Raw genomic sequence first — 26,667 nt, 5'->3', positions numbered from 1 at the left:
GTGTCCCGTGGTAATCACTGCAAGCACCTCTGAGAGAAAGCCGCCCTCGAGTTCCGCCTGCTGCCAGACAGTCCAGTTTCTCCCCGTATGAGTCTGGGTCCCCAGAGACTAGCCCGGAACTGGAGTTGAGAGCGGGAGCATGTGTCTCCCTCCCGATTGAAAAAGACAACCGAATCCTCAGTTGCCAGCCCTTTCCACGCGCCTCTGTACCTCCGCACTGGACTTCTGCACCTCCTCTGAGTCTCAGTGTGCTTTTCTCTTTCCTTCTAGTTGTAGAATTTCCACTCAGCCAGCCTTCCTGTGGTTCTGGATGATGTCTGTTTTGTCTTTTAGTTGTATTTTTGAAGTGGTTGTGCGAGACAGCAATTTCAGGTGTTTACCTATGCCGCCATCTTGGTTTCTCTATCCAAACACACACACTCTTAAATGAAGGATCAGTGAAGGGTTTTGAGGTACAAATTAATAAAATAATATAAAAATACATTGGTGACCATGTCCAAAATGGATTCACATATTAATTGAAAAGCTTCTATTTAATTTCTAGCAGGTATCCATCAACTTTAATGAGGAACACAGGGACACATTCACAAAAACTATAAGCTATTCATTTTCTCAATAAATTTACTTTTCTAGATAAGAATATAAAGCTAACATGCAAAAGAACTAGGGAACACTTGTAATTCTGTAAGCAAATGGTGAGAGCTGTGTTTTAGAAAGATTAATCCATGATGCTGCCAGGGTTAGAAAAATTGAAAGTACGAAGTGAAATTATGAAATAAAATGATGAGTATAGGATCTTATTCACTCCATGAGGTGCCTGTCCCATAATAGCACTGGTTAAATGTTTGCTGAATACAGTAATGATCTGAAAGGCAATGGGTCTAAAGCACATGTGAAGGAATTAAACTTGGAGGAGAAAGTGATGCCTTTGTCACTGAAATAAAAAGAAAGAAGGAGTGAAGAAGACAAAAATGCATTTGGTAAGGGCAGAAATTTGAGGGAGTTCTTCCATGGTGATGTCTGTTTTTACCATGGAATAAGAGGTGAGGACCTCTTCTGAGGATAAGGGCAGAGAAGATAATCTGAGTGTGAGTCATTTTCGCCATTAAAGTGAGCCATTTATAAGATTGTCTTTCATAAATCTCACATTTCATAATATAAAATTCTTATTTGGTTAATACTCAAAAGAATGCAGATTTTAAATAATATGAGTGGCAGAATTAAATTGTTTTTGGCAGATTTCAAAAAACCTAAAAATTAACTTTTAAATAATTTATGAATACATATATTTGATAAATATTAGCACAGGTTTGACAGGAATTAATTTTAACAATATAATAGCTTTAGGCTTAGAACTTAAAAACTCATAAAATAAAATAAAAACTATTGGTTAAAAAATTCTAAATATTTAGTAATTTGCTATTGCTGGATGAGATGAAATGTGTAAAAATAGAGATCATGACACTGCATGTAGTAAACTCTTTATAATACTGTTCCAATTAACCCTTCAGGTCCCAAAATGGTAGAAGTCCAGAGTCAACAGTTTCAGATCAGTTCCAAAGAAGGCAAATCACTGTTTACTGTTGATGAAAGCGAAGTTGTGGTTGGTACAGACAGACTTCGAGTAACCGGTATGTACTAGCTTTTTTATTTTATTTTAATTGAGATATAATTGGCATGTAAATTAAATTAGTTTCAGGTGTGCAACATAATGATTCCGTCTTTGTATATAATGTGAAATGATCACCACAAAAAGTTTAGTTAATATTCATCACCACACATACTTATAAATTTTTTCTTATGATGAGAACTTCTAAAATTTACTAAAAAACAACTTTCAAACATACAATACAGTATCATTGACTATAGAACTATGGTATAGATTACATCTCATGACTTTAATTTATAGCTGGAATTTAGTATCTTTTTATTTTCTTCACCCATTTTGCCATCCCACACTCCCTTCCCTCTTAGAACCACCAATCTGTTCTCTGTATCTACATATTCAGGGGTTTTTTGTTTGTTTGTTTTTTTTAAAATATATTTTATTGATTTTTTTACAGAGAGGAAGGGAGAGGGGTAGAGAGTTAGAAACATCAATGAGAGAGAAACATCGATCAGCTGCCTCCTGCACACCCCCCACTGGGGATGTGCCCACAACCAAGGTACATGTCCTTGACCGGAATCGAACCTGGGACCCTTGAGTCTGCAGGCTGACGCTCTATCCACTGAGCCAAACCGGTTAGGGCCATATTCAGGTTTTTTGTTTGCTTGTTTAGATTCCACATATAAGTGAGATCATAATGTATTTGTCTTTCTCTGTCCGACATTTCACTTAGCATAATGGCCTCAAGATCCAGCTATGTTGTTGCAAATGGCAAGATTTTCTTCTTTTTAAAGGCTGAATAGTATTCTACATCACATCTTCTTTATCCATTCATCTGTAGCAACTCTTGAGAAAAACAAACAATATCCCATGGAGTACACATCTGCAAAAGCAAATTATACTTTGGGCACATTTACTCTTTCAGGCAAATAAGAAAAAAGTAATTTGAATTTGTTGACTTTTCTTCATGGCATTTCTTTGGAAATTCTTTGGTATTCTCATAGAAGAATGAAATACTCCTCACAAATCTTTACCCACTCTTTCCTTCCACCACATTGTTACTCTTTATCTTTCTCCACTGGTGTAACCCAAAAGCTTATCATAAATTTCTCTATCATCTGCACAATATTAACCATGACTTTTGCAAAACAACCTTCTTCCAAGTCTCTTTTATTCCCATTATGTGGGGTACTTGGGTTCCTTATTTATACTAATAGAAGCCTACGTCCGTGGTCGGCAAACTGCGGCTCGCGAGCCACATGCGGCTCTTTGGCCCCTTGAGTGTGGCTCTTCCTAAGCCTTAGGAGTACCCTAATTAAGTTAATAACAGTGTACCTACCTATATAGTTTAAGTTTAAAAAATTTGGCTCTCAAAAGAAATTTCAATCGTTGTACTGTTGATATTTGGCTCTGTTGACTAATGAGTTTGCCGACCACTGATAAGATCACACGCTTAGCAAGTGTCAAGACATCTGTCTTGTGTCTCCTGGTCCAGCAGTCTCTCCCTGTATCATCCGGCTCAGGTTTTAGACTTTCTTTCTTTTGGTCTCATCTGTGTCTAGTCCTTTAGGTCATTTGTTAACAATCAGAGAGAAGGAATCTAGAAAATTTGTAGACTTGTCGTGGAACAAGGTGTAATTGGCCGGGTGGGGCAGGGGTGCCTCCTTACTGCCCCGCGTGGCCAGCACGAACACTGTGGCCATGGCTGGGGCCTCTGGCTGCTGGTGGGGGTGAGTCCTGGCTCTCCGCTGGGCTCCCTCTGACACCCTCAGCGGGGAGCAGGGGGCACCCCGGGGCCCGTGCTGACCGTGGCGTCTCTGCAGGAAGGTGGTGTGTGAGTGCGGCTACACCCGCGAGCAGCACTTGGAGGAGGCCATCAGGCCCCAGGCCTTCCAGGGCAACGAGTGGGACCCCAAAAAGCACGTCCAGGAGATGCCGACGGATGCCTTCGGTGACATCGTCTTCACAGGCCTGAGCCAGAAGGTGGGAAAGGTTGGTTTCCATCGCCCCGTTGCTCTTCCTGGAGACCAGAGCCCGCCACTGGTGACCCCCAGGGGCCAGACGTCTGGGGTGGGAGTGGGAGGCTGGCTGAAACCCTGGGGGCACTGCACCCTCCCCGTGTAAGGACGGGGTGCCTGGGGGCTTCACAGGGTGAGCAGGAGACACCTGCTCTCAGTGTCCTCGGTCACTGCAGAGCAGGCGGGGCTGCAGCCGGGGGAGTGGCTGGGAGGCCTGGAGGCCTCAGGCCTGGGAGGGCAGGGGAGCACAGGCCCAGGCACAGGGGGTGAGGAGGTGGGACGGGACCTGGGGAGGCTGGTAGCAGAGGTGAGAGCTTCACCAGGAGGCCGAGCAGGGTGGGGAGGGATCCCAGTGGAACCTCGGACCTCAGGGTGGTGCCTGAACCAGCAGCATCACTAAGCAAGGTCTTGGCCGCACCCCAGACCTGCAGAATCGGGAGCCCACTCACCTGCGTTTCCACCAGCCTTCCAGAGGCTCCTGCCACAGCTCCTGGCACCACTGCCCTGTGGGGTCTGGTGCAGCCACTGGGTTCTGAGTCGGGTTTCTGGAACCCCTGAACCTCATACCAGCCGGGTGACACCTTTCCCCTCAGCTCCTCTGAGCTGCCGAGACCCTGCCCACGTGGCCAGGGAGGTGGAGCCAGGAGAGTCCTGCGGGGGGGGGAGAGAGAGAGAGAGAGAGAGAGAGAGAGAGAGAAAGAGAGAGAGAGAGAGAGACATTGGTTGCCTCTTGCATCCTCCCTGACTGGGGATCAAACCAGTAACCTAGGTATGTGTCCTTTCAGGGAATTGAACCCAAAACTTTTTTAGCATACAGGGTAGCCATCCATTCAGGGCATCCTGATACTTTTATATACTATTATGAAAACCAATATCAATTTTATTCTCTCATATATTGTTACCAATACTCATAAATGAAAATAAGAAATAATGTTCCCTGACTCAAAAAAAGAAAAAGCAATACACTCAACTCTAACATGAAGTTTTGTGTCATATATAATTCCTAACAAAACAAACTATAAAACATAACCTATGTTGCAGCATACTACAAGGCAGTAGGGTCTTTTTCTTACTAAAATAAAAGACACTAAGAAATCTAATGAAAGGAAATTGAGTATTACCTAGTTAAAAAAAAAAAAAGCCAGGTTTCCCAAGTGTCTTGGTTATCAGAAATCACTCTTGCACAGTACAGAGAATATTGGCTTTGAAGATCGAGCTTCTAGTCCAGTGGTTCTCAACCTTCTGGCCCTTTAAATACAGTTCCTCATGTTGTGACCCAACCATAAAATTATTTTCGTTGCTACTTCATAACTGTAATGTTGCTACTGTTATGAATCATAATGTAAATATCTGATATGCAGGATGGTCTTAGGCGACCCCTGTGAAAGGGTCATTCGACTGCCAAAGGGGTCATGATGCACAGGTTGAGAACCGCTGTCTAGTCCCATCTGAACAATTACTTGCTGCATGACCACAGGCAAATTACTTAATCTGCTTTGGTTGTTTCTCACTTTTAAAAGTGGATTTATAATGTCAACTGTACTAGTGTTGCTGGATTAAGTGGATTAATGTATGCAAAGGACAGCAAAAGTCTTAGTAGAGTATTATTGCACTGAGGGTAATAAAATATGTAGGACAAATAGCCAAAGAAACAGTTTAGGTTGCTTCAAACCCAAGCCATCCTATATAAGACATCAGTGAAGTGAACTTTTTCCCAGCCCAGCACTCCTTCCAAGCCATGGCATCAATTAGTAGAACTGGTGAGAAAAATCAATAAGCAGTTATTTATTACCTACATGCATATACCAGAATTACCTGGAGGGCTTGTTAAAATATGTATTGCTGGGCTTCAACCCAAGAGTTTCTGATTCAGTAGGTCTGAAATGGGACATGAGATTTTGCCTTTCTTAGCTGATGCTGTAGTGCCAAGGACCACATGCTGAGAACCTCTGTCCTACACTAATTTGACCAGAGTCAGTGGGAGAAGCTACATATAGACACACTATGTAGCACATACATTTAAGTTATCCTTTTTTAAAGATGTCATATTCTTATTCTCTTTCATAGGTTTATTTATGTATTTATTTTTGTCTCAAACACAAAATTCTTCCAAACTCCTCTTCACTCCAGTAAAACTAATCAGATCAAATATACTGCATCTGAAACTACTACTGGTATATACTATTTTCCTTGTCATTTATACCATTGAGTGTTGAGTGCATGAACAGTACAATTCTGACCCAGAATTTAACTCTTGTTAGTTTTCCAACTTATGATCAAAGAAATGCAAGAAATCCCACAATTCTGACTTCTTTCCTTGTTTTTTCACTATCCACGGATCCATATATATTATCTAGTTCAGGTTTTCTCAACCATAACACTGTGGATTTTTAAAATCCTCACCCAAGGATATGTTTATTGATTTTTAGAGAGAGAAGGGAGAAATATAGAGATAGCGATAGAGATAGAGATATATAGAGAGAAATATCGATTGGTTGCCTCTCGTACATGCCCCAAATGGGGATCGAACCCGCAAACTTTTTGGTGTACCAGATGTTGGCTCCAACCAAATGAGTCACCTGACCAGAGCTCAACCTTAACACTGTTAACATTATGGGCTGAGGAATATTTTTGGTGTGAGCAGGGAGCAGTGCAGGACATTTAGCAGCATCCCTGACCTTTATCCATAGGTCCAGTAGCATTCCTCCCCACTCCCTCATGAGTTGTGACAACAAAAATGGCTCCATGCATTGCCAAAAGTTATTTTTTGATGGTATGGGGGAAGAGGTAAAATCATCTCTAGTTGAAAACCACTGGTCTACCTTAAACCTATACTATTTCTCTAGAATTTATTAACATTTACTAGTATTTAATGTTTACAATGTGTTAGTAAGCTAAATATCTATAGCACAAAATAAGACATGTTCCCTTTTAGGTGATGTGTATATTTCAGCTGATATGTAAAACATTAATTTGTTAGACACAGTCTGCTAAAGACTATAATAGATGTTTGGGCCAGGGGCTACAGAAAGAGCCTGAAGAAAGGGATCAGTTGGTGTCAGAGAGTGAGGGAGAGACAAGAGTAGTTCAGAGAAGGTTTCTCCAGGAAAGATAAATTTGAGCTGGTCTTAGAAAGTAGGTGAGTGTAGACCTTGAGTGAGTCTTTTGCCCTTTAGTGTTTCACAGGACCCCTTCAAGCATCTTTACCCAGTGATCTCTTATTGACTGGATGATATTGTACAGAATCAAATAAAGCAAATACAATTGATTGTGAAATTAAATTTCAAATCTTGTCAAAGGAGCAGGGTTTTTAGAGTCAAAATGATGTAGAAATACTGGACTCTCCAACAAACCCAGTAACAAAAGAAGACCTGAAAAGTCAGACTTGCCAGCAACTGCAGAAGTGAAAATGAACAAAAATGATGACCTGATAGGTACTTAAAAGATCAATAATTTTACTATCATAAGATTAAAATATTCACCCTTGGGAAGACTGATAATTCCTTCAATTTGACTATTCTTATGGCTTTATTGAAAATGTTAGATATTAGGTGAATAATGTCATATTGTACCACTGTGATAGGCAGAATTCTAAAGATGACCCCCAGAGACCTTTGCCCTTGTAAAATTCCCTCATCTCCGCATCTAGATGGAATTTGTAAATATGATGAGATATAATTCTAATGATTACATTATTTATATGCAAAGGGGAGATTATCTTAGTGGGCCTAATCTAATATCAAGAGATCTCTATAACAGAGTTTTCTTTGGCTGGTAGTAGAAGGGAAAGTCAGAGAAATTGAAAGTGCAAGAAGGATTTGTTGCTCTGTTGTTATATGAAGATGAAGGGGGCCATGTGATAGGAATTTGGTGGCTTCTAGAAGCTTAGAGAGGCCCTTGTCTGACAGCAAGAAAACGGGACCTCTGCCACAAAACCATGAGGAATTGTGCCTTGCCAGCAACCTGACTAAGCTTGGACACAGATTCTTGTCCAGAGCCTCCAGAAAGAGTCCTGCCTGGTTGACAACTGGATTTTGGCTTTATGAAACCCAAGCATAAACACTAAAAAAACCCACTGGGCAGGACTTCTGACCTACAGAAGTGTAAGCTAACAAATGACTATCATTTTAAGCTGCTGAGTTTGTCATAGAAATAGAAAACTAATACAGCCATTACACAATTTCAACTGTGTTGGAAAAATTGCACCATAAACAAAACTTGATTCTTCATTTCATACTAGAGGCTCAGTGCATGAAATTCGTGCACAGGTAGGGTCCCTAGGCCTGGCCAGCAATCAGGGCCAATCTGTGGGGCAACTGGCAGGGTGATTGGGGGGCCCCTGCTGGCACCCACCTTGGCTGGCCTGGGGCCTGCAGGCTGAGGGAAGCCCCTGAATTGAGCATCTTCCTTCTGGTGGTCAGTGCATGTCATAGCAACCGGTCATTCCACCATTTGGTTGATTTGCATATTAGGCTTTTATTATATAGGACTAGAGGCCCAGTGCATGAATTTGTGCATGGGTAGGGTCCCTAGGCCTGGCCAGCAATCAGGGCCAATCTGTGGGGCAACTGGCAGGGTGATTGGGGGGCCCCTGCTGGCACCCACCTTGGCTGGCCTGGGTCCTGCAGGCTGAGGGAAGCCTCTGAATTGAGCATCTTCCTTCTGGTGGTCAGTGCATGTCATAGCAACTGGTCATTCCACCATTTGGTTGATTTGCATATTAGGCTTTTATTATATAGGACTAGAGGCCCAGTGCATGAATTTGTGCATGGGTGGGGTCCGGCTGGCCTGGCCCCAATTGGCGGATCGGGGTCAGGCCTGTCGGGAGGAGGAGATGGCGGGAGGTTGGCCACCAGCCCACCTCGATCAATTGGGGCCAGGCCAGCTGGGGGGAGGGGCCGCAGGTGATTGACCAGTGGGCCCCGCCCCTGAATGGGGTGGGGGGGGCAATCAAGGGCCAGCAGCCTGGGGGAGGGGCCATGGGTGGTTGGCAGGCCAGCCCTGCCCCTGATCAGAGTAGGGGGACCTATTGGGAGCAGAGCTGGCTGGGGGGAGGGTCCACAGGTGGTTGGCCGACTGGCCCTGCCCCTGATCAGGGTGGGGGAGCCAATCTGGGGTGGGGCTGGGGAGGAGAGAGGGGCTGTGGGAGGTTGGCCAGCTGGGCCCTCCCCCTATTGGGGTGGGCTGGTGCGATCAGGGGTGGGCCAGTCGGGAGAGGGGATGCGGGCCTATTGTGGTGGGGCAGGCTGATCAAGGGCAGGGCTGGCCGGGGGGATGGGAGGGGACATTTGGCTGGCCCATTCTTGATCGGGGTGGGAGAGTCCAATCAGGGGCAGGCCAGCAGAGGGGAGGCACCATGAGGTTGGCTGGCTGGCTCTACCCCCTGATTGAGCCGGTTCATTGGCCACAGTGGGCGTCATAGCGACCAGTTGTTATGGTAGTTATGGCCGTTACAGTTGGTGGCTTTTTATATATATTTAGATGATTTTGTACTTGTTACAATGATGACTAAGTTCTGTGAAATATGAAATACAATAAGAATATTTTCAACCCTAGCTGGTTTGGCTCAGTGGATAGAGCATCAGCTGGTGGACTGAAGGGTCCCAGGTTTGATTCCGGTCAAGGGCACATACATGCCCAGGTTGCAGGCTCGATCTCCAGTGGGGGCCATGCAGGAGGCAGCTGATCAATGATTCTCATCATTGATGTTTCTATCATTCTCTCCCTCTCCCTTCCTCCCTGAAATCAATAAAAATATATATTTTTTAAATTTTTTCATAAACTTTAATTTTTCTTTTTTTATTTTATTTTTTTAATTGTGATGAAAAACATATAACATACAATTTTCCAATTTTTTTTCAATTATAGTTCACATTCAATATTATTCTGTATTAATTTCAGTTGTACAACATAGTGGTTAGACAATCATATACTTTACAGAGTGGTCCCCCTGATATTTTAAGTACCCCCCCCAGCCTGTACATAGCAATTACAATATTATTATTTTTAAAATTCCTTATTAATTAAAGTATTACATATGATAAACTTTAATTTTTCAAAGTAAATTCCAACTAAAGCTTTTCTCCGCCACTAACTGTAGAAGCTTGGTTCCTTTTTAAATAGACTGACTCTAAGTAGCCTTTGGAGTTTATTGGATCAAACAAGGAAAGAAAAGTGATAAGAGAAGAGACAGACAGACAGCTTCACTCTGAGAAATGGGAAAGAGAATTAAATGCTTTTCTTTACTTTTCTCCCTTCTGGTTACATGCACAACTGTCCCAAACCTGAAATCTAAGGGGAGAAATGAAGTGGCTCTTTCTTTAAAGTGGTACACCCCAAACTTCTGACTTGCACTAAATTCTGATCTTGACTCAGATAAAGAAGTGTTTTCTTGCCATTACCTTTGTCTTAAGTACTCAAAGAATAAGATGAAATCTCTAACTCTTAAGCAGCTTTTATATAGACTTTAGTTAACTGGGAAACTGAAGAATAATTTTTAAATCAAAATTATGGAGATTAAAAAATTTGACCAATTTAGAAATTGACCTAGGCTTTTAAGCAGTCTCATTTTCCTCCCTATAAATAGACTTGGTCACCAAGTAACTAAAATTAGCATGCCTGTTTTACTAACCCCAGTTACAGAACACATTATTGAAATAGCATCTGAATGTCATCTTAAAAAAATTATATTTCATTGCCAGGACTCACTTCTGGCAGATGATAAATTGTTAGTTTGGCTGCCCCAAATGTATTTTAGTTCCTTGGCAATTATTTGCTAGGCTGGGTCCATTCCCCAATATTTGGTAAGAGAAATAGGATCCTGTAATAGGATCCATTTTCTTATCACTAATGAAGAAAACAAGATCTAGGGATAAGGCGGTCTATTTATTTTTACCTCTCTGTCAAGCTAAGCAGGATTATATAAAGTGAAAAGTGATGGTGTAGAAATGCTTAAATGACCCTCAAAGCCATTGACAAAAAAGGAGCTGGAGAATAGAATTTAACAACTGAAGACATAAACATAAACAAAGATGATAAGTCCAGGTACCTTAAAAAGACAAGAAGGCAAATATCTAGAAGGTGCTTACTAGTATAAGTCACCATACCATTTAAGCTATATATCCAGCACATGCATCTCTGACCACTTTTTGATGCAGCTCTATGGACAGTTGATGGCCTGGTCCATCAGTTAAAAATCTTTCAGCTGAAAGGAATGAAAGACCAAATTAAAAATGGCTTAAACTATAAGGACATAATCCTATTAATAAAAGCCTATGTGGTCGTCATGCCCTCACGCTGTGACACACTCACGCTGCAATGAGTGATCACCAGGAGGTTGCGTGCGCAGGGGGCGCATGCCAGTGGGCAGGGCTGAGTGCACATGCGTGTGGACAGGGGCTTGATGCTGTGTGCACAGCGTGGAGGTGGGTCCTGCGGCTCCACGCGGCAAGGCCGGGGGTCCTGTAATATTTCACTCCAGCCTTGCTTCTATTCAAATATGTTGACATTCCCCTTTTAGTTGCAAAATAGTTCCATCAATTCCAAGTATCACTTCCCTGTGCAATGACTTCTAGCAAGAGAACCTTGATGGCCTTTGGTGATCTGGCCTCTTTAAGTTAACCTTCCAGACAAAATTCACCTCATATTAAATTACTTGCATTGCTCTTATAAGTGGCAGTTAACTATAATTTATTTTTTAACTCAATCTAATAAACTTTGATTTTTAGTGAGGAGTTTAAGACATTCATATTCATTTTGATAATTGTTCTCTTTGGGTTTTTCTGGGTCATATTATTTCATAATTTTTATCTTTTAATCTTATTAAATTTGAGTCTGAAATAAGCCTGCTGTAACAGGAGATACAAAGAGACCAGATTATTCAGGGACTTGTAGGCCACTATAAGAAACTAGAATTTGTTTTAGGGGCAAAGGCAAGACATTGGATTGTTTGGAACATATACTCCTTGGCTTGTTATACATTTCAAGATCAATATGACTATTGCAAGGGAGAATATATTGTTTGGAGGAAAGAATGGGAGCAGTGAGATCCAATGGAGATATAGTACAGGCAATAAATGATGTTGACCTGGCCTAATGGTCATAGACGGAAGCTAATGACTCCACACTAAGAATTAACATATAGAGACACAAATCAAATGGGTGTCAGGCATCCAGGGAGGGAATCAAAGATGAAAAGATTATATTTGTATCTGGATGATGTCATTACTCTCTGGATAATGGAGATGACTGAGGAGGAGAAGAATACATTTGTAAAGCAGAGAGAACTGACAGTTAATGTTTTAGATATATAAATTGAAGATATCTGTGAAAGAGCCAAGTGAATATATCAAGCCTGCTGTTGGATAAGTGAGGTACCTATTGTTCAGAACAGCAATCTAGAATAGAGATGTACATGAGGACATCATCAATCAAGTGAACTCTGAGAGATGACAGCATTAGAGCCCATGTAAAGGGAGAGCAGCCACCAACAGAGAGTTGTTGACAATGTGGTGGGAGGGATGTCACAATGGCCTTTTTCCTAGTACCAAGACAGACACTGTGTTCCCAGAATTTGAGATCCAGGAAAGGTAAGGCCCTTGGATTTATTATCATGGAGGTCATTATTATATTAATAAGAGCATTTTTATTGGAGTTTTAAGCAAAGGACAGTTTGTAGTGGTGGCAGAGTGAATAGAATAGGAGGCAGTACAGACATTGTATAGAAGTTTGACTGTAAAGGGGAGCAACAGATTTTTTTTCCCTATTTAAAATGACCATTTCAGTTTATAAATACTCAATGGATACGTGGAATTAATCTTAATAAATAGTTATCAGTGTAAATACAAAAATCTAATATATGTCTGGGTATATATTATCCATTGTTTGAACAGAGGAATTAATATTGAACTCTGTGCATTTCTGTAACGGAAGAATCCAGGGGTAGCAGTATGTTAGAAAGAATGGAGCAACTTGGAACAATTTCCCCTCCAGTTTTTGGGCTCTGTCCATGCCTCCATTATTTCTGGGCTCTGCCCCATGAACTTTTCAACTGCTTCACCACTATTTCAATCCATCTTGTACCAAAATCTGACTAAAGTTCCTCACATGGATATCATTCATCATAAATTGTTGTAGGATCCAGAAAAGAATGGTGTCATTCAAATACTACTGATAGTAGAAATGACGACACCATTTACCATGTCTGATCTTAGTGATATATTCTTTAAAAATGTTAATATTATAAGCCTGGGCTTTTTTGGTCTGTTTTATCACACTTTCTTGTATATATAATATTTATACAGGGTCATATTAGACAAGGTCATTTTACTACATGATTTATGTGACAACATTTTATAGTGGAATTTTTCCCCTTCCTATAATTTATATAATTTCAAATAATATGCTCTATTTCTCAAAGGGAGCAGATGTTACATCCCTTATATTTTTATATATAGTCTTGGTTGGGGATATTAAGTATGAGTAAAAACATAAAGAAAATATAATTAATTGAAGATCAACAATCATTTACTGAGAAATATTTTATGAAACCATTTAGAAAATATCTATTTTATTATATGTAAATGAGTTCTAAGGCATATTTACTTTGAGGCTAGAGTAATGATATAATCAAGTTCATATAATTTGGGCATTACAATTTCAATGATAGAGAAATTGCTCCTCTTATTAGAAGATAATGCATATAAGTTTGTAGACTTTATGTCTGCTAACAGTACATTGTCTTTACGGGGCACTCTATCATTGACTCTGGTCATATTAGAAGGTAATTGGCATGCATTTAAATCTAATTATGGAGTTATATTTTCTTGTAAATAGCCCCATTTGCACTATTAGAATAATTACACTTCTTAGAGGAAAAAGAATTGAAGCTGTGTTAAAATAAAAATAAAAATTTCAATCAAAATACGTTGTAGTTTCTACCTTGCTTTAGAAAGGGTGCTTTACATAATGGTCACCATTATCATTGAGGTTTGCTTAGGTGGTATTTATTTTTTATTTCAGAGAGGAAGGGAGAGGGAGAGAGAGATAGAAACACCAATCATGAGAGAATCATTGATCGGCTGCCTTCTGCATGCCCCACACAGGGATCGAACCTGCAACCTGGCATGTGCCCTGACTGGGAATTGAACCATGCCCTCCTGATTCATAGGTTGACAGTCAACCACTGAGCCATGCCAGCCGGGCATTTAGGTGGTATTTTAAGGAATGTGTTGTATTATATTCTCATCCGAATATAATTTGTATGAATTATAACATTATTTTCATACAATGTTAACCTTCACCTTTGTGTCCCTTTATTTCAGTTGATTACAGTTTTTGTGTTGATCATGTTACCAAATCTGATTTGTTATTTTGAATTTTAATTTTTTGCTAATTTAATTATATTTTACTTATTTGCCACATACTTTTATTTCTTGAATGAGAATGTGTGCATTTGTTATGTCTTTATATTTAAACAAAATTACTAGAGAAGCAGTAATTATAATGACAAAACTAATACAGGTAGTATTGTTGTGGAGAAAATGTGAGGATGTTGTGAACTGTTAAATCAGGAAAGACTGCTGACAAGACCTTTGCTCAACTTGGTGTCTGGGAAACTTTTCACCAGGTTTTCAATGGTAAGTATCAAAACTAGTGCATGATTAAATTAAAAAATAAACATTTTAATTATTTTCAGTATTCCCTAAAGAGGAAATTCTGCACAATGTGAAAATATCTGCTGAGCTCTTTTTGGGACTAAGAGGGAGAGGAACAAGTTTTTTGCAGCTGCAGACCCTAAGTCTGGAGTGGGACCTAAACCAGGGACAGACCCTAAAATAGGGGTAGGGTCTAAGCCAGGGGCGAAACCAAAGAATGAGGTATAGTTCAGGAAAGGCACAGGGACTTAGGTAAATCATGATGAGTATGTATAGGCAAAGCGATGCTACTTAAATCTGTGTGTATGCCCACAATATTAAAGAGAAATATCCTATATAATAAAAGGGTAATATGCAAATAGACTGAATGGCAGAACAACCAAACAACCAATCAAAGCGTAATATGCTAATGATATGCTAAGGCTGCTCAACCGCTCACTGTGTACTGACCACCAGGGGGCAGATGCTCTGACAGGTAGATTAGCTTGCTGCTGGGGTCCGGCTGATGGGACTGAGTGAGATGGGCCACACATGCCCAAGAGCCCTCCTGCAGTCCCTCCCTGGCCTGATTGTGCCCTGGTGGGGTCCCTCAGCCTGGCCCCTGCCCTCTCACAATCCAGAACCCCTCAGGGGATGTCGGAGAGCCGGTTTCAGCCCAATCCTGCAGACCACTCCCCTTGGGAGGGCACCAGACATAGGGCTCATGACTGGTGAGCACTACTGCGGCAGTCTCCTGATCAGGACTGATTGGGCGTGAGCCCGAGGCAGGCACAGTGGGGCCAGGATGAGCAGGAGCAGCAGGTAGGAGCTGCAGGCGGAATTGGACTGTGGGTTTTGGCCCGATCCCTGCAGGCCACCCAGAGGGACCCCACCCGTGCACAAATTTGTGCACCAGGCCTCTAGTTTTAAATATAATATGAAAGAAAAATTTGTATTTCCATGTTGAATTCTTTATTTTTCTAATAACTGGATTATTATTCATTCCTATACACTGGTCACATTTTCCTGCTCCTGCACTACTGCTTTCCTTGAAAATTATTGTCCATCACCTCCATATAGTTATAAATGTCTATTTATTTTAAGGTTCAGGCTAACTGCATTTTATTATAGAAAGTCTTCCTGGCTGCCTTAAAGTAATGTTCCCCTGCTGATGACACCCAAAATAACTTAGTTGCACACTCCTATTGGCACATTACTTTCTATTATATAGTATTTGTTAATTATGTATGATAAACCCTATAGCATATAGATTAAAAGTGTGGGTTTTGAATTCAAATCACAGACCTGCCCTTTGCTGTGTAACTTTAGGAAACTTAATTAACCTTTCTGTTCCTCAGTTTTCTCCTCAGTAAAATAATCTCACCTGCCCTGTAAAGTTCTGAATATTAAACCAATTAGGTATATCAAAGAACATGTCACTGTCATCTTTGCATCTCTTCACCTCCACTGACATCGTGTCTTGTGTATAATTTGATTCTCAGACTAGTGAAACAAAAGGGAAGATACTGACTCCTAGAAATTAGAAAGTCAATTTTCAATATTTAAAAATGTTGATTTTTCTCTAATTTCCTGATGTGCTTTAAGAAACAAATGACACAAGACACAATTTTTACACATAAAATCTAGAGAATGAGTCAAATGACTATTACCTAAAAGATAGAGACATGCAGTTTTCAACTGTAATTCTTTTTCAATTTGAGGGCTTATATTGCTTCCTACATTTAAAATAAGCCCGCAGCCCTGGCCAGGTGGCTTAGTTAATTGGAGCATTTTCCTGAACACTGACAGGTTGTGGGTTTGATTCCTGGTCAGAGCACATACCTGTGTTGCAAGTTTGATTCCTGGTCGGGATGCATACATGAGGCAACCGATCAATGTTTCTCTCTCACATAGATGTTTCTCTTTCTCTTCCTCTCCCTTTTCTTTCTAAAATCAATAAACATATCCTGGGGTGAGGATTAAAATAATAATAATAAGCCTGCATATTTTGAATTGCTTTACAATCATATTTCTATAGGAACTTACTGAAATTGTGGTATCCTTGGAAAAGCAAGAGAGCAGTTAACTGTGCCTATTTTTTAATCCACACTGAAGGATATTTTTTTTGGTGTTTTTTTTTTATTACAGAATTTAAAAAAAAAACACCTATATTTTCATAGAATACATTTCACATTAAAGATTCTCACAGTGGGAAAAATAACAATTTATTATTTAAAGTTTTATATTTGTGGATATTATTTTGGGACAAGTAAAATGAACACATTTGAGGAGTAAGTCTCAGTTTACAATGTATAATATTTTGATACCTCTACATGGGTACTTCTTCCCTGCATGGAACTTCTCTATACTTAGAAGTTCTTCAGGCTCTTTTTCCCAGGATTTAGAAATTAGTAATGTGAAATATCAGCGTTTCCTAACTTTAAAATTTCTCAAAAACATATAACCATCAGTGACTGGTATTAACTGAACAAAGGGGGGAAGTTTTCAAACATTAAGTACTGGCTAAGTTGATGTAGTATTTATTTATAAATTAATAGTTTTTCCCTTTCTCCATAACTCCCAAGGCAAATATAGATGTTTGATTAGGTATTGATAGTAATAAAGCTGGATTCCCTTTAAGAGTTTGGTAAATTAAAATGCGAAAGCTCTTATATAAAGTTCAGTTACATTGTGAATCTCGTGAGAAGCTAGAGGACAGCCTCATTTATTTGCCAGCATGTGGAACTCAATCTCACAATTTCTTGGATATAATTCCTCTCAAACCTTTTCCTCACAGATTAAATTCTAAAACTAGCCAGGTGATTAGAAGAGGTTTATCTCACTAGTGGACTTCTCTGTTATTTTCTCCTTATTGTGAGATGAATGGCATGACAGAGCAGAGGCAAAGAGGTGTACAATTTTCCAGGTATTAAGTCAAGAAGGACAGAGCTTCCACAGCATGGCAACAGCTTTGCTGATGCCCACATAGTGATAGTTGAAATAACAAAGTCCAGCAAAGGTGAAAGCCGAGAGTATCAAAAGGCCTGCCTTGGGAGCTTTTTGCAATGCATCCTTTTGAACATACTCAGTAACAACTTCTCCGAGGCCCCATGACCATGGAGAGCAAGGACCGCAGCCAGGGAGTACTCCATCACAAAGGAAGGATCCAAAAACACAGCTGGAAGTAGGCCCAGGAGCAAAACACTGACAACCCTCTCACCAGTCCAGTGGAGAGACGCAGCCTTGGAACCAGAATGGCAGCTGGGTGACAGGTGAATGTGCTGTATTCCACACCATCCTGGGGTAGGTTGGTCCTGGAGAAATGCTGAGATTTGAGCAAGTCTGACCCCTGGGGTTCAGAGGAAGAGAGCTTGGTCTCCTTGGGCACCGCAGAGGACACTCAGCCTCCACACACTCACCATCTTGCTCCTGAAGGTTCAAGGTCTTGGAGGATATGTTTTTACTGATTTTAGAGAGAGGAAGGAAGGGGGAGAGAGAGAGAGAGAGAGAGAGAGAGAGACTGATTTGTTGTTTCTTATAGGTATCCCAACTGGGGATCAAAACCACAACCTATGTGTGTGTCCTGATAGGAATCAAACCCGAAACCTTTCCTTGTATGGGGAAATGTTCCAACCAATTGAGCCAACCAGCCAGGGCATGCCTATTCTTTTTTCCTGCAATTCAAACATCTGCACAAATTCAGCAACAAAGATCAGAACCTACTTGTGCTTTTCTATATAGTCTAAATATTTATTGTTTGATGTATCACTAATTTTACTTTTGTAAGATGATGTATCTTTGTTTTTTGTTTAGGGCCTGAAGGGGCTCTTTTTGAACATTCAGTGGAAACACCCCTCATAAGAGCCGACCCATTTCAGGAGCTGAGGTAAAAACTTTGTTCAAATATAAATGTACTACTCATCTATAGAAGACACCTGGATAAGTGCTAGAATAATATTTTTGCACTTGTAATCAGATTGATTTTTTTTCCACTGCTAGTTTTTTTCTTTATTGATTAAGGTATTACATATGTGTCCTTATCCTCCCATTGCCCTTCCCCCACCCCGACTCCTGCCAACACACCCCTAGTGTATGTGTTCATTGGCTATGCTTATATGTATGCATACAAACCTTTTGATTGATGTCTCCCCCTTCTCCCCATTCTCCCTTGCCTTCCCTCTGAGGTTTGACAGTCTGATGCTTCTCTGTTTATGGATCTATTTTTGTTCATCAGTTTATGGTGTTCATTATATTCCACAAGTGATTCTAGATCTGTGAAGTATGCCGTTGGTATTTTAATGGGAAGTGCGTTGAATTTATAGATTGCTTTGGGTAGTATGGACATTTTAATGATGTTGATTCTACCAATCCATGAACACGGTATGTTCTTCCATCTGTTTATGTCTTCCTCTATCTCTTTTTTCAACGTCCTGTAGTTTTCTGAGTAGAGGTCTTTTACCTCTTTAGTTAAGTTTATTCCTAGGTAGCTTAATTTTTTTGGTGCGATGGTAAATGGGATTGTTTTTATAATCTCTCTTTCTGAAAGTTCACTGTTGGTGTATAGAAATGCCTCAGATTTCTTGGGGTTAATTTTGTATCCTGCTACATTGCCAAATTCATGTATTAAGTCTAGTAGTTTTTTGATGGAGTCTCTAGGGTTTTGTATGTATAATATCATGTCGTCTGCAAATAAGGACAGTTTTACTTCCTCTTTTCCAATTTGGATGCCTTTTATTTCTTCTTCTTGTCTAATTGCAATGGCTAATACTTCCAGGACTATGTTGAACAGGAGTGGTGAGAGTGGGCATCCTTGTCTTGTTCCTGTTCTTAGGGGAAATGGTGTTAGTTTTTGTCCATTGAGTATGATGTTGGCTGTGGGCCTGTCATATATGGCTTTTATTATGTTGAGGTATGATCCTTCTACTCCCACCTTGCTGAGAGTTTTTATCAAAAATGGGTGTTGGATTTTGTCAAATGCTTTTTCTGCATCAATTGATATGACCATGTGGTTTTTTTCTTTCAATTTGTTTATGTGATGTATCACGTTTATTGATTTGCGGATATTGTACCATCCTTGCATCCCTGGAATAAATCCTACTTGGTCATGGTGTATGATCTTTCTGATGTACTGCTGGATCCGATTTGCTAAGATTTTGTTGAGGATTTTGGCATCTATGTTCATGAGGGATATTGGCCTGTAATTCTCTTTCATTGTGTTGTCTTTACCTGGTTTTGGTATTAGGGTGATGCTGGCTTCATAGAATGAGCTTGGAAGTGTTCCTTCCTCTTGAATTTTTTGTAGTAGTCTGAGGAGGATAGGTTTTAGTTCTTCCTTGAATGTTTGGTAAAACTCCCCTGTGAAGCCGTCTGGTCCTGGGCTTTTGTTTGCTGGAAGCTTTTTGATGACTGCTTCAATTTCTTCCATAGTTATTGGCCTATTGAGATTTTTAGATTCTTCCTGATTGAGTGCTGGAATGTTGTATTTTTCTAGGAATTTGTCCATTTCCTCCAGGTTGTCTAGTTTGTTGGAGTAGAGCTGTCCATAGTATTTTTTAACAATCATTTGTATTTCTGTGGGGTCTGTTGTTATTTCGCCTCTATCGTTTCTGATTTTGTTTATTTGGGTTCTCTCTCTTTGCTTCTTGGTGAGCCTGGCTAGAGGTTTGTCGATCTTGTTTATCCTTTCAAAGAACCAGCTCTTGGTTTCATTGATTTTCTGTATTGTTTTTTTGGTCTCTATGTCATTTATTTCTGCTCTAATCTTTATTATCTCCTTCCTTCTGCTCACTCTGGGGTTTTCTTGTTGCTCTCTTTCTAATTCTTTGAGTTGAAGAGTTAGATGATTTACTACCATTTTTTCTTGTTTTTTGAGATAGGCCTGTAGAGCTATAAACTTCCCTCTCAGGACTGCTTTCATTGTGTCCCATAGGTTTTGGATTGTTGTGTTTTCATTGTCATTAGTTTCCAGGATGTTTTTAATTTCTTCTTTGATCTCATTGGTAACCCAATCAATATTTAATAACATGCTATTCAGCTTCCAAGTGTTTGAGTATTTTGGGTTGTTTTTATTGTAGTTTATTTCTAATATTATGCCATCGTGGTCTGAGAAGATGCTTTTTATGATTTCAATCTTCTTGAATTTGGGGAGACTTTGCTTGTGACCCAATATGTGGTCTATTTTTGAATCTGTCCCATGAGCACTTGAGTAGAATGTATATTCCGCGGCTTTGGGGTGAAGTGTTCTGAAGATGTCTATTAAGTCCATCTGATCTAGTGAGTCATTTAGGATTGCTGTTTCTCTGCTGATTGTTTGTCTAGAGGACTTATCCAGTGATGTCAGTGGTGTATTAAAGTCCCCTACTATGATTGTATTGTTGTCGATCTCTCCTTTGATATCTTCCAGGAGTTTTTTTATGTATTTGGGTGCTCCTGCATTGGGTGCATATATGTTTACCAGGGTTATATCTTCTTGTTGTATTGATCCCTTTAGTATTATGAAGTGGCCTTCCTTATCTCTTGTTATGGCCTTCACTTTGAGGTCTATTTTGTCTGATATAAGTATTGCTACCCCAGCTTTCTTTTCCTTTCCATTTGCCTGAAAGATATTTTTCCATCCCTTCACTTTCAGTCTGTGTGAGTCCCTTCTAATGAGGTGGGTCTCTTGTAGACAGCAGATGTATGGGTCATGTTTTTTTATCCATTCAGCCACTCGATGTCTTTTGGTTGGAGCATTTAGTCCGTTTACGTTTAAAGTTATTATTGAAAGGTACTTGTTTGTAGCCATTTCTTTTTTTGTGTGGCTGTTTTCTTTCTGAGCTTTTTATTCCTTCTTTTTACACCAGTCCCTTTAGCATTTCTTGCATTGCTGGCTTGGTGGTGATAAACTCCCTTAGCCTTTTTTTGTCTGTGAAGCTTCTTATTTCCCCTTCAATTTTGAATGATAGCCTTGCTGGATAGAGTATTCTTGGGTTCAGTCCTTTGCTTTGCATCACTTTGTAAATTTCTGTCCATTCTTTTCTGGCCTGATGTGTTTCTGTTGAGAAATCATTTGATAATCTAATGGGAGATCCCTTGTATGTAACTTTCCGTCTCTCTCTTGCAGCCTGTAAGATTCTCTCTTTGTCCTGAACATTTGCCATGGTAATTATGATGTGTCTTGGTGTGGGTCTTTTCGGGTTCACCTTGTTTGGGACTCTCTGTGCTTGTGTGACTTTTTTCTTCCCCACCTCAGGGAAGTTTTCTGATATTATTTCTTCGAGTAGGTTTTCTAATCCTTGTTCATCTTTCTGTTGTTCTGGCACCCCTATTATTCGTATGTTGTTTCGTTTCATGTTGTCCCAAAGCTCCCTTAGGCTCTCCTCCTGTCTTTTAATTTTTTTCTCCAATTGCAGTACAGTTTGGGTGTGTTTTGCTTCCTTGTCTTCTAATTCACTAATTCGGTCCTCCGCTTCTCCTAGTCTACTGTTGATGCTTTCAATGGTGTTTTTTATTGCAGCTATATCGCTCTTCATTTCTTCTTGGGTCTTGCATAAGTTATTGATTTTTTCATCTGTTTCTTCTTGCTTCTTGCATAAGTAGTTGATTTTTTCCTCCATCCGGTTTATGCACGCTAGGACCCTTATTCTGAATTCTTTTTCTGTCATGTTGCATGCCTCTGTCTCACTTAGCTGCTTTTCTGGCGAGTCCTCCTTTTCTTTCCTTTGGGGGTTTCTTTGCCTACCCATGTTTGATCTCACTGACATATCTAGATGTTGAGTCGTTCAGTGGCTGCTCCCTGGGTGGCAGTGGCTCCTTGGGCTGTGGTTGCTCCTTGGGTGGTTGCGGTAGCAGCTGCTCCTCAGTTGGCAGCAGCTCCTCTGGTGGGTGTTGTTCACAGCTGTGGTGGCTCTTCTGGCTGGTGGGGGGAGGCTTCACGTACAGCTGCTGTTCCTCAGACAGAGGGTGTGGTGATCAGGAGGCTGCTGTTGCTTGGATCTGCTTAGTCCTGCCAGGTATTTAGGAGAGTGTTGAATTTCCCTGTGATACACTGTTCCTCCGTGTTGTAAATCACAGTCCTGATTTTAAAGCAGGCCGTATTTGTGATCCAGACTGCCTTAATTTGTGTTCACCTAAGAGTCAGTTTGTGGCTCAGCCTCTGGGTGGCAGTGTTTTGGGGTTGGCCTCTGAGGCTATAGGGCTTCTCTACTTAAAACTGTTTTGGGGTATGGACATTTTAATGATGTTGATTCTACCTATCCATGAACATAGTATGTTCTCCCATCGGTTTATGTCTTCCTCTATCTCTTTTTTCAGTGTCCTGTAGTTTTCTGAGTACAGGTCTTTTACCTCTTTAGTTAAGTTTATTCCTAGGTATCTTAATTTTTTTGGTGCGATGGTAAATGGGATTGTTTTTTTTTTTAGTTTCTCTTTCTTTGAGTTCATTATTGGTGTATTAAAATGCCATATATTTCTGGGTGTTAATTTTGTATCCTGCTACATTGCCAAATTCATTTATTAAGCCTAGTAGTGTTTTAATGGAGTCTTTGGGGTTTTCTATGTACAGTATCATGTCATCTAAGAATAATGACAGTTTTACTTCTTCTTTTCCAATTTGGATACCTTTTATTTCTATATCTTGTCTAATTGCTATAGCTAACACTTCCAGTATTCTGTCGAACAGGAATGGTGAAAGTTGGCATCCCTATCTTGTTCCTTTTCTTAGGTGAAATTGTTGTAGTTTTTGCCCAAGTTGGTGGTCTAGTTTCATTTTTTGCATGTATCTGCTTATTTTCCCAGAACCATTTATTGAAGAGACTGTCTTGACTCAGTTGTATCCTCTTGCTTCCTTTGTCAAATATTAATTGAGTATAGTTTGGGTCAATTTCTGGGTTTTTTATCTGATTCCATTGGTTTATATGGCTGTTCTTGTGCCAGTACCAGGCAGTTTTGAGAACAATGGCTTTGTAATATAGCTTGATATCTGGTATTGAGATCCCTTGGTCCTGGGCTTTTGTTTGCTGGAAGCTTTTTGATGACTGCTTCAATTTCTTCCATAGTTATTGGCCTATTGAGATTTTTAGATTCTTCCTGATTGAGTTTTGGAATGTTGTATTTTTCTAGGAATTTGTCCATTTCCTCCAGGTTGTCTAGTTTGTTGGAGTAGAGTTGTCCATAGTATTTTTTAATAATCATTTGTATTTCTGTGGGGTCTATTGCTATTTCGCCTCTATCATTTCTGATTTTGTTTATTTGGGTCCTCTCTCTTTGCTTCTTGGTGAGCCTGGCTAGAGGTTCATCAATCTTGTTTATCCTTTCTAAGAACCAGCTCTTGGTTTCATTGATCTTTTGTATTGTTTTGTTTTTGTCTCTATGTCATTCATTTCCACTCTGATATTTATTATCTTCTTCCTTCTGCTCACTCTGGGCTTTGCTTTTTGCTCTCTTTCTAATATTTTAAGTTGTAGAGTTAGATAATTTATTACCAGTTTTTCTTGTTTTTTTGAGGTAGGCCTGTAGAGAGCTATAAATTTTCCTTTCAGGACTGCTTTCACTGTGTCCCATAAATTTTGGATTGTTGTGTTTTCATTGTCATTTGTTTCCAGGATATTTTTTATTTCTTCTTTGATCTCTTTGGTAACCCAATCATTGTTTAATAGCACGCTATTTACCTTCCAAGAGTTTGAATTTTTTTGATTGTTTTTATTGTAGTTTATTTCTAATATTATGCCATTGTGGTCTGAGATGATGCTTGATATGATTTCCATCTTCTTGGATTTGGAGAATCTTTTCCTGTGCCCCAATATGTGGTCTATCTTTGAAAATGTCCCATGTGCACTTGAGAAGAACATGTATTCCGTGGCTTTGGGGTGAAATGTTCTGAAAATTTCAATTAAGTCCATCTGATCTAGTGAGTCATTTAGGATTGCTGTTTATTTGCTGATTTTTTGTCTAGAGGATTTATCCAGTGATGTCAGTGGTGTATTAAAGTTCCCTACTATGATTGTATTGTGGTCAATCTCTCCCTTGATATCTTCCAGGAGTTCTTTTATGTATTTGGGTGCTCTTGCATTGGGTGCATTTATGTTTACCAGGGTTATATCCTCTTGTTGTATTAGTCCCTTTAGGATTATGAAGTGGCCTTCCTTATCTCTTTTTATGGCCTTCACCTTGATGTCTATTTTGTCAGATATAATATTGCTACCCCAGCTTTTTTCTCATTTCCATTTGGCTGAACGATATTTTTCCATCCCTTCACTTTTGAGTCCCTTGTTCTGAAGTGGGGGTCTTATAGACAGCATATAGCTGGCTCATGTTTTATTATCCATTCAGCCACTCAATGTCTTTTGATTGGAGCATTTAGTCAGTTTACGTTTAAAGTTATTATTGATAGGTACTTGTTTATCGCCATTTTTATTTTTTATGCCTGTATTCTTTCTTCCCTTTTTATTTCTTCTTTTTACACCAGTTCCTTTAGCATTTCTTGCATGCGGGCTTAGTAGTAACAAACTCCCTTAGCTTTTTTTTTTTTCTGTGAAATGCCTTATTTCCCCTTCAATTTTGAATGATTGAATAGAGTATTCTTGGGTTCAGTCCCTTGCTTTGCATAATTTTGTGAACTTTCTTCCATTACTTTTTTGCCTGATGTGTTTCTTTTGAGAAATCATTTGATAATCTAATGGGAGATTCCTTGTACACAACTTTCTGTCTCTCTCTTGCAGCCTTTAAGATTCTCTCTTTGTTGTTAACGTTTGCCATCATAATTATGACGTGTTTTGGTATGGGTCTTTTTGGATTCATTTTGTTTGGAACTCCTTGTGCTTGTGTGACTTTTTTATTCCCCAAATCAGGAAAGTTTTCTGACATTACTTCTTCAAATAGGTTTTATAACCCTTGTTCCTCTTCTTGTTCTTCTGGAACTCCTATTTTTTGTATGTTGCTTTGTTTCATGTTTCTCAAAGCTCCCTTAGGCTCTCCTCCTGTCTCTTAATTTTTTTCTCCAATTGCAGTTCAATTTGGGTGTTTTGCTGCCCTGTCATCTAATATACTAAATTGATCATCCGCTTCTCCTAGTGTACTGTTGAAAGTTTCCATAGTGTTTCTTATTGGAGCTATATCACTCTTTATTTCCTCTTGATTCTTACATAAATTGTTGATTCTTTTCATACATCTGGTTTATGAATTGTCTGACCCTTATTCTGAGTTCTTTTTCTGGCATATTGCATGCTTCCTTTTCACTTAGCTCCTTTTCTGGTGATTTCTCTTCTTTCCTTTGGGGGGTTTCTTTGTCACCCATTTTTTCTCCTGCTGAAAGATCTAAGTGTTGAGTCATGTGGTGGCTGCTCCACAGGCAACAGCGACTACTTGGGTGGCGGCTGCTTCTCAGGTGGTCACAGCAGCAGCTGCTCCTCAGTTGGCGGAGAATCCTTGTGTGGGCACTGCTCTCACAGCTGTTCACAGCAGTAGTTGCTTCTCCAGCTGCTGGGGGCGAGCTGATCATTGCTCATGCAGCTGCTGCTTCTTGGACAGGGTGGCTGCGTGTGGCTGCTGCTCCTCGGACGGGGGTGGGCTGCTCACACAGCTGCTGCTCCTCAGTTGGGGGCAGGCTGCTCATGTGGCTATTGCTCCTGTGGTCGCCACACCCTGGGGTAATGTGTTGGGCCAGCACGAGGGGAGCGTGCTTTGGAACTCACAGGAGCCTGTGGCCAGGGTGGCTGGAGTATCAGTGTCTGTGAGACTGCATCCGAGGCAGCAGGTCCCTGGCAGGGGTGGGTGTAGAGTCCTGGGTGGTGTCTGAGGGCACCCTGGGTGGAGGTAAGGCTAGATTCCCAGTAACAACAGCTCTCCCATTCAAGATGGCATGGCATCTGTGGTACATTTGGCCACCCTGGGATTATTTGCAATGGTAGCAGAGGCTGCCTGGCTAAGAGAGCCCAGTTCACCAGCCCCTGAAGGTCCTGTGGGATCTAACTGTCCCTCACTCATGTACACACACACACACACACACACACACACACCACATGTCCACACACTCCCCTTTTGCTCCCTCACTCACACTCTCTCCCTCACTTATATCCTCCAGGCCGCCATCTTCCTGCCTCTGTAGTTGGGTTTGGAGTGTTATTGACCCATTTGTGGATGGAGTCTCCTCTCCGGGTGTCTGGTTATGTGACTTTCTCTCTACCACACTGACCAAACAGGACAAAATTCAACTTGATAAGACATGACACAAAGGGAACAAAACACGAATGTACTAACAACACCAATAATGCTAATATAAGTGACCACCAGAGAAAAGAGAATTAGGGGAGAGAAAAGAGAGCACAAATGATATTGAGGAGAGAAAAAATGGTAAGAAAGGAAAGAAAAAGAAGAAAAGGGAAGAAAAAGGAAATATATATATATATATATATATATATATATATGGAGAAAA

At 40.3% G+C, this 26,667-nt stretch overlaps 1 protein-coding gene and 1 pseudogene across 2 annotated transcripts in view; one reads left to right on the top strand and one right to left on the bottom strand.

Annotated features, from left to right (window-relative positions):
• Nucleotides 1–26,667, top strand: part of SGCG (sarcoglycan, gamma (35kDa dystrophin-associated glycoprotein)) — a 152,015-nt gene that overhangs the window by 84,448 nt on the left and 40,900 nt on the right. For both annotated transcript variants that reach the window (XM_005883134.2, XM_014530749.1), the window contains exons 5-6: nt 1,512–1,631; nt 18,072–18,144. In XM_005883134.2, the coding sequence (XP_005883196.1) occupies nt 1,512–1,631; nt 18,072–18,144 (193 nt within the window). The remainder of the gene's footprint in view (nt 1–1,511; nt 1,632–18,071; nt 18,145–26,667) is intronic.
• Nucleotides 17,193–17,680, bottom strand: LOC102262158 (annotated as a pseudogene).

Source organism: Myotis brandtii, unplaced genomic scaffold (genome assembly GCF_000412655.1).
Source record: "Myotis brandtii unplaced genomic scaffold, ASM41265v1 scaffold77, whole genome shotgun sequence".
NCBI classification, from domain to species: domain Eukaryota; kingdom Metazoa; phylum Chordata; class Mammalia; order Chiroptera; family Vespertilionidae; genus Myotis; species Myotis brandtii.
Note: the sequence above shows the minus strand (reverse complement) of the source record. Positions and strands in the feature narration are given on the sequence as shown.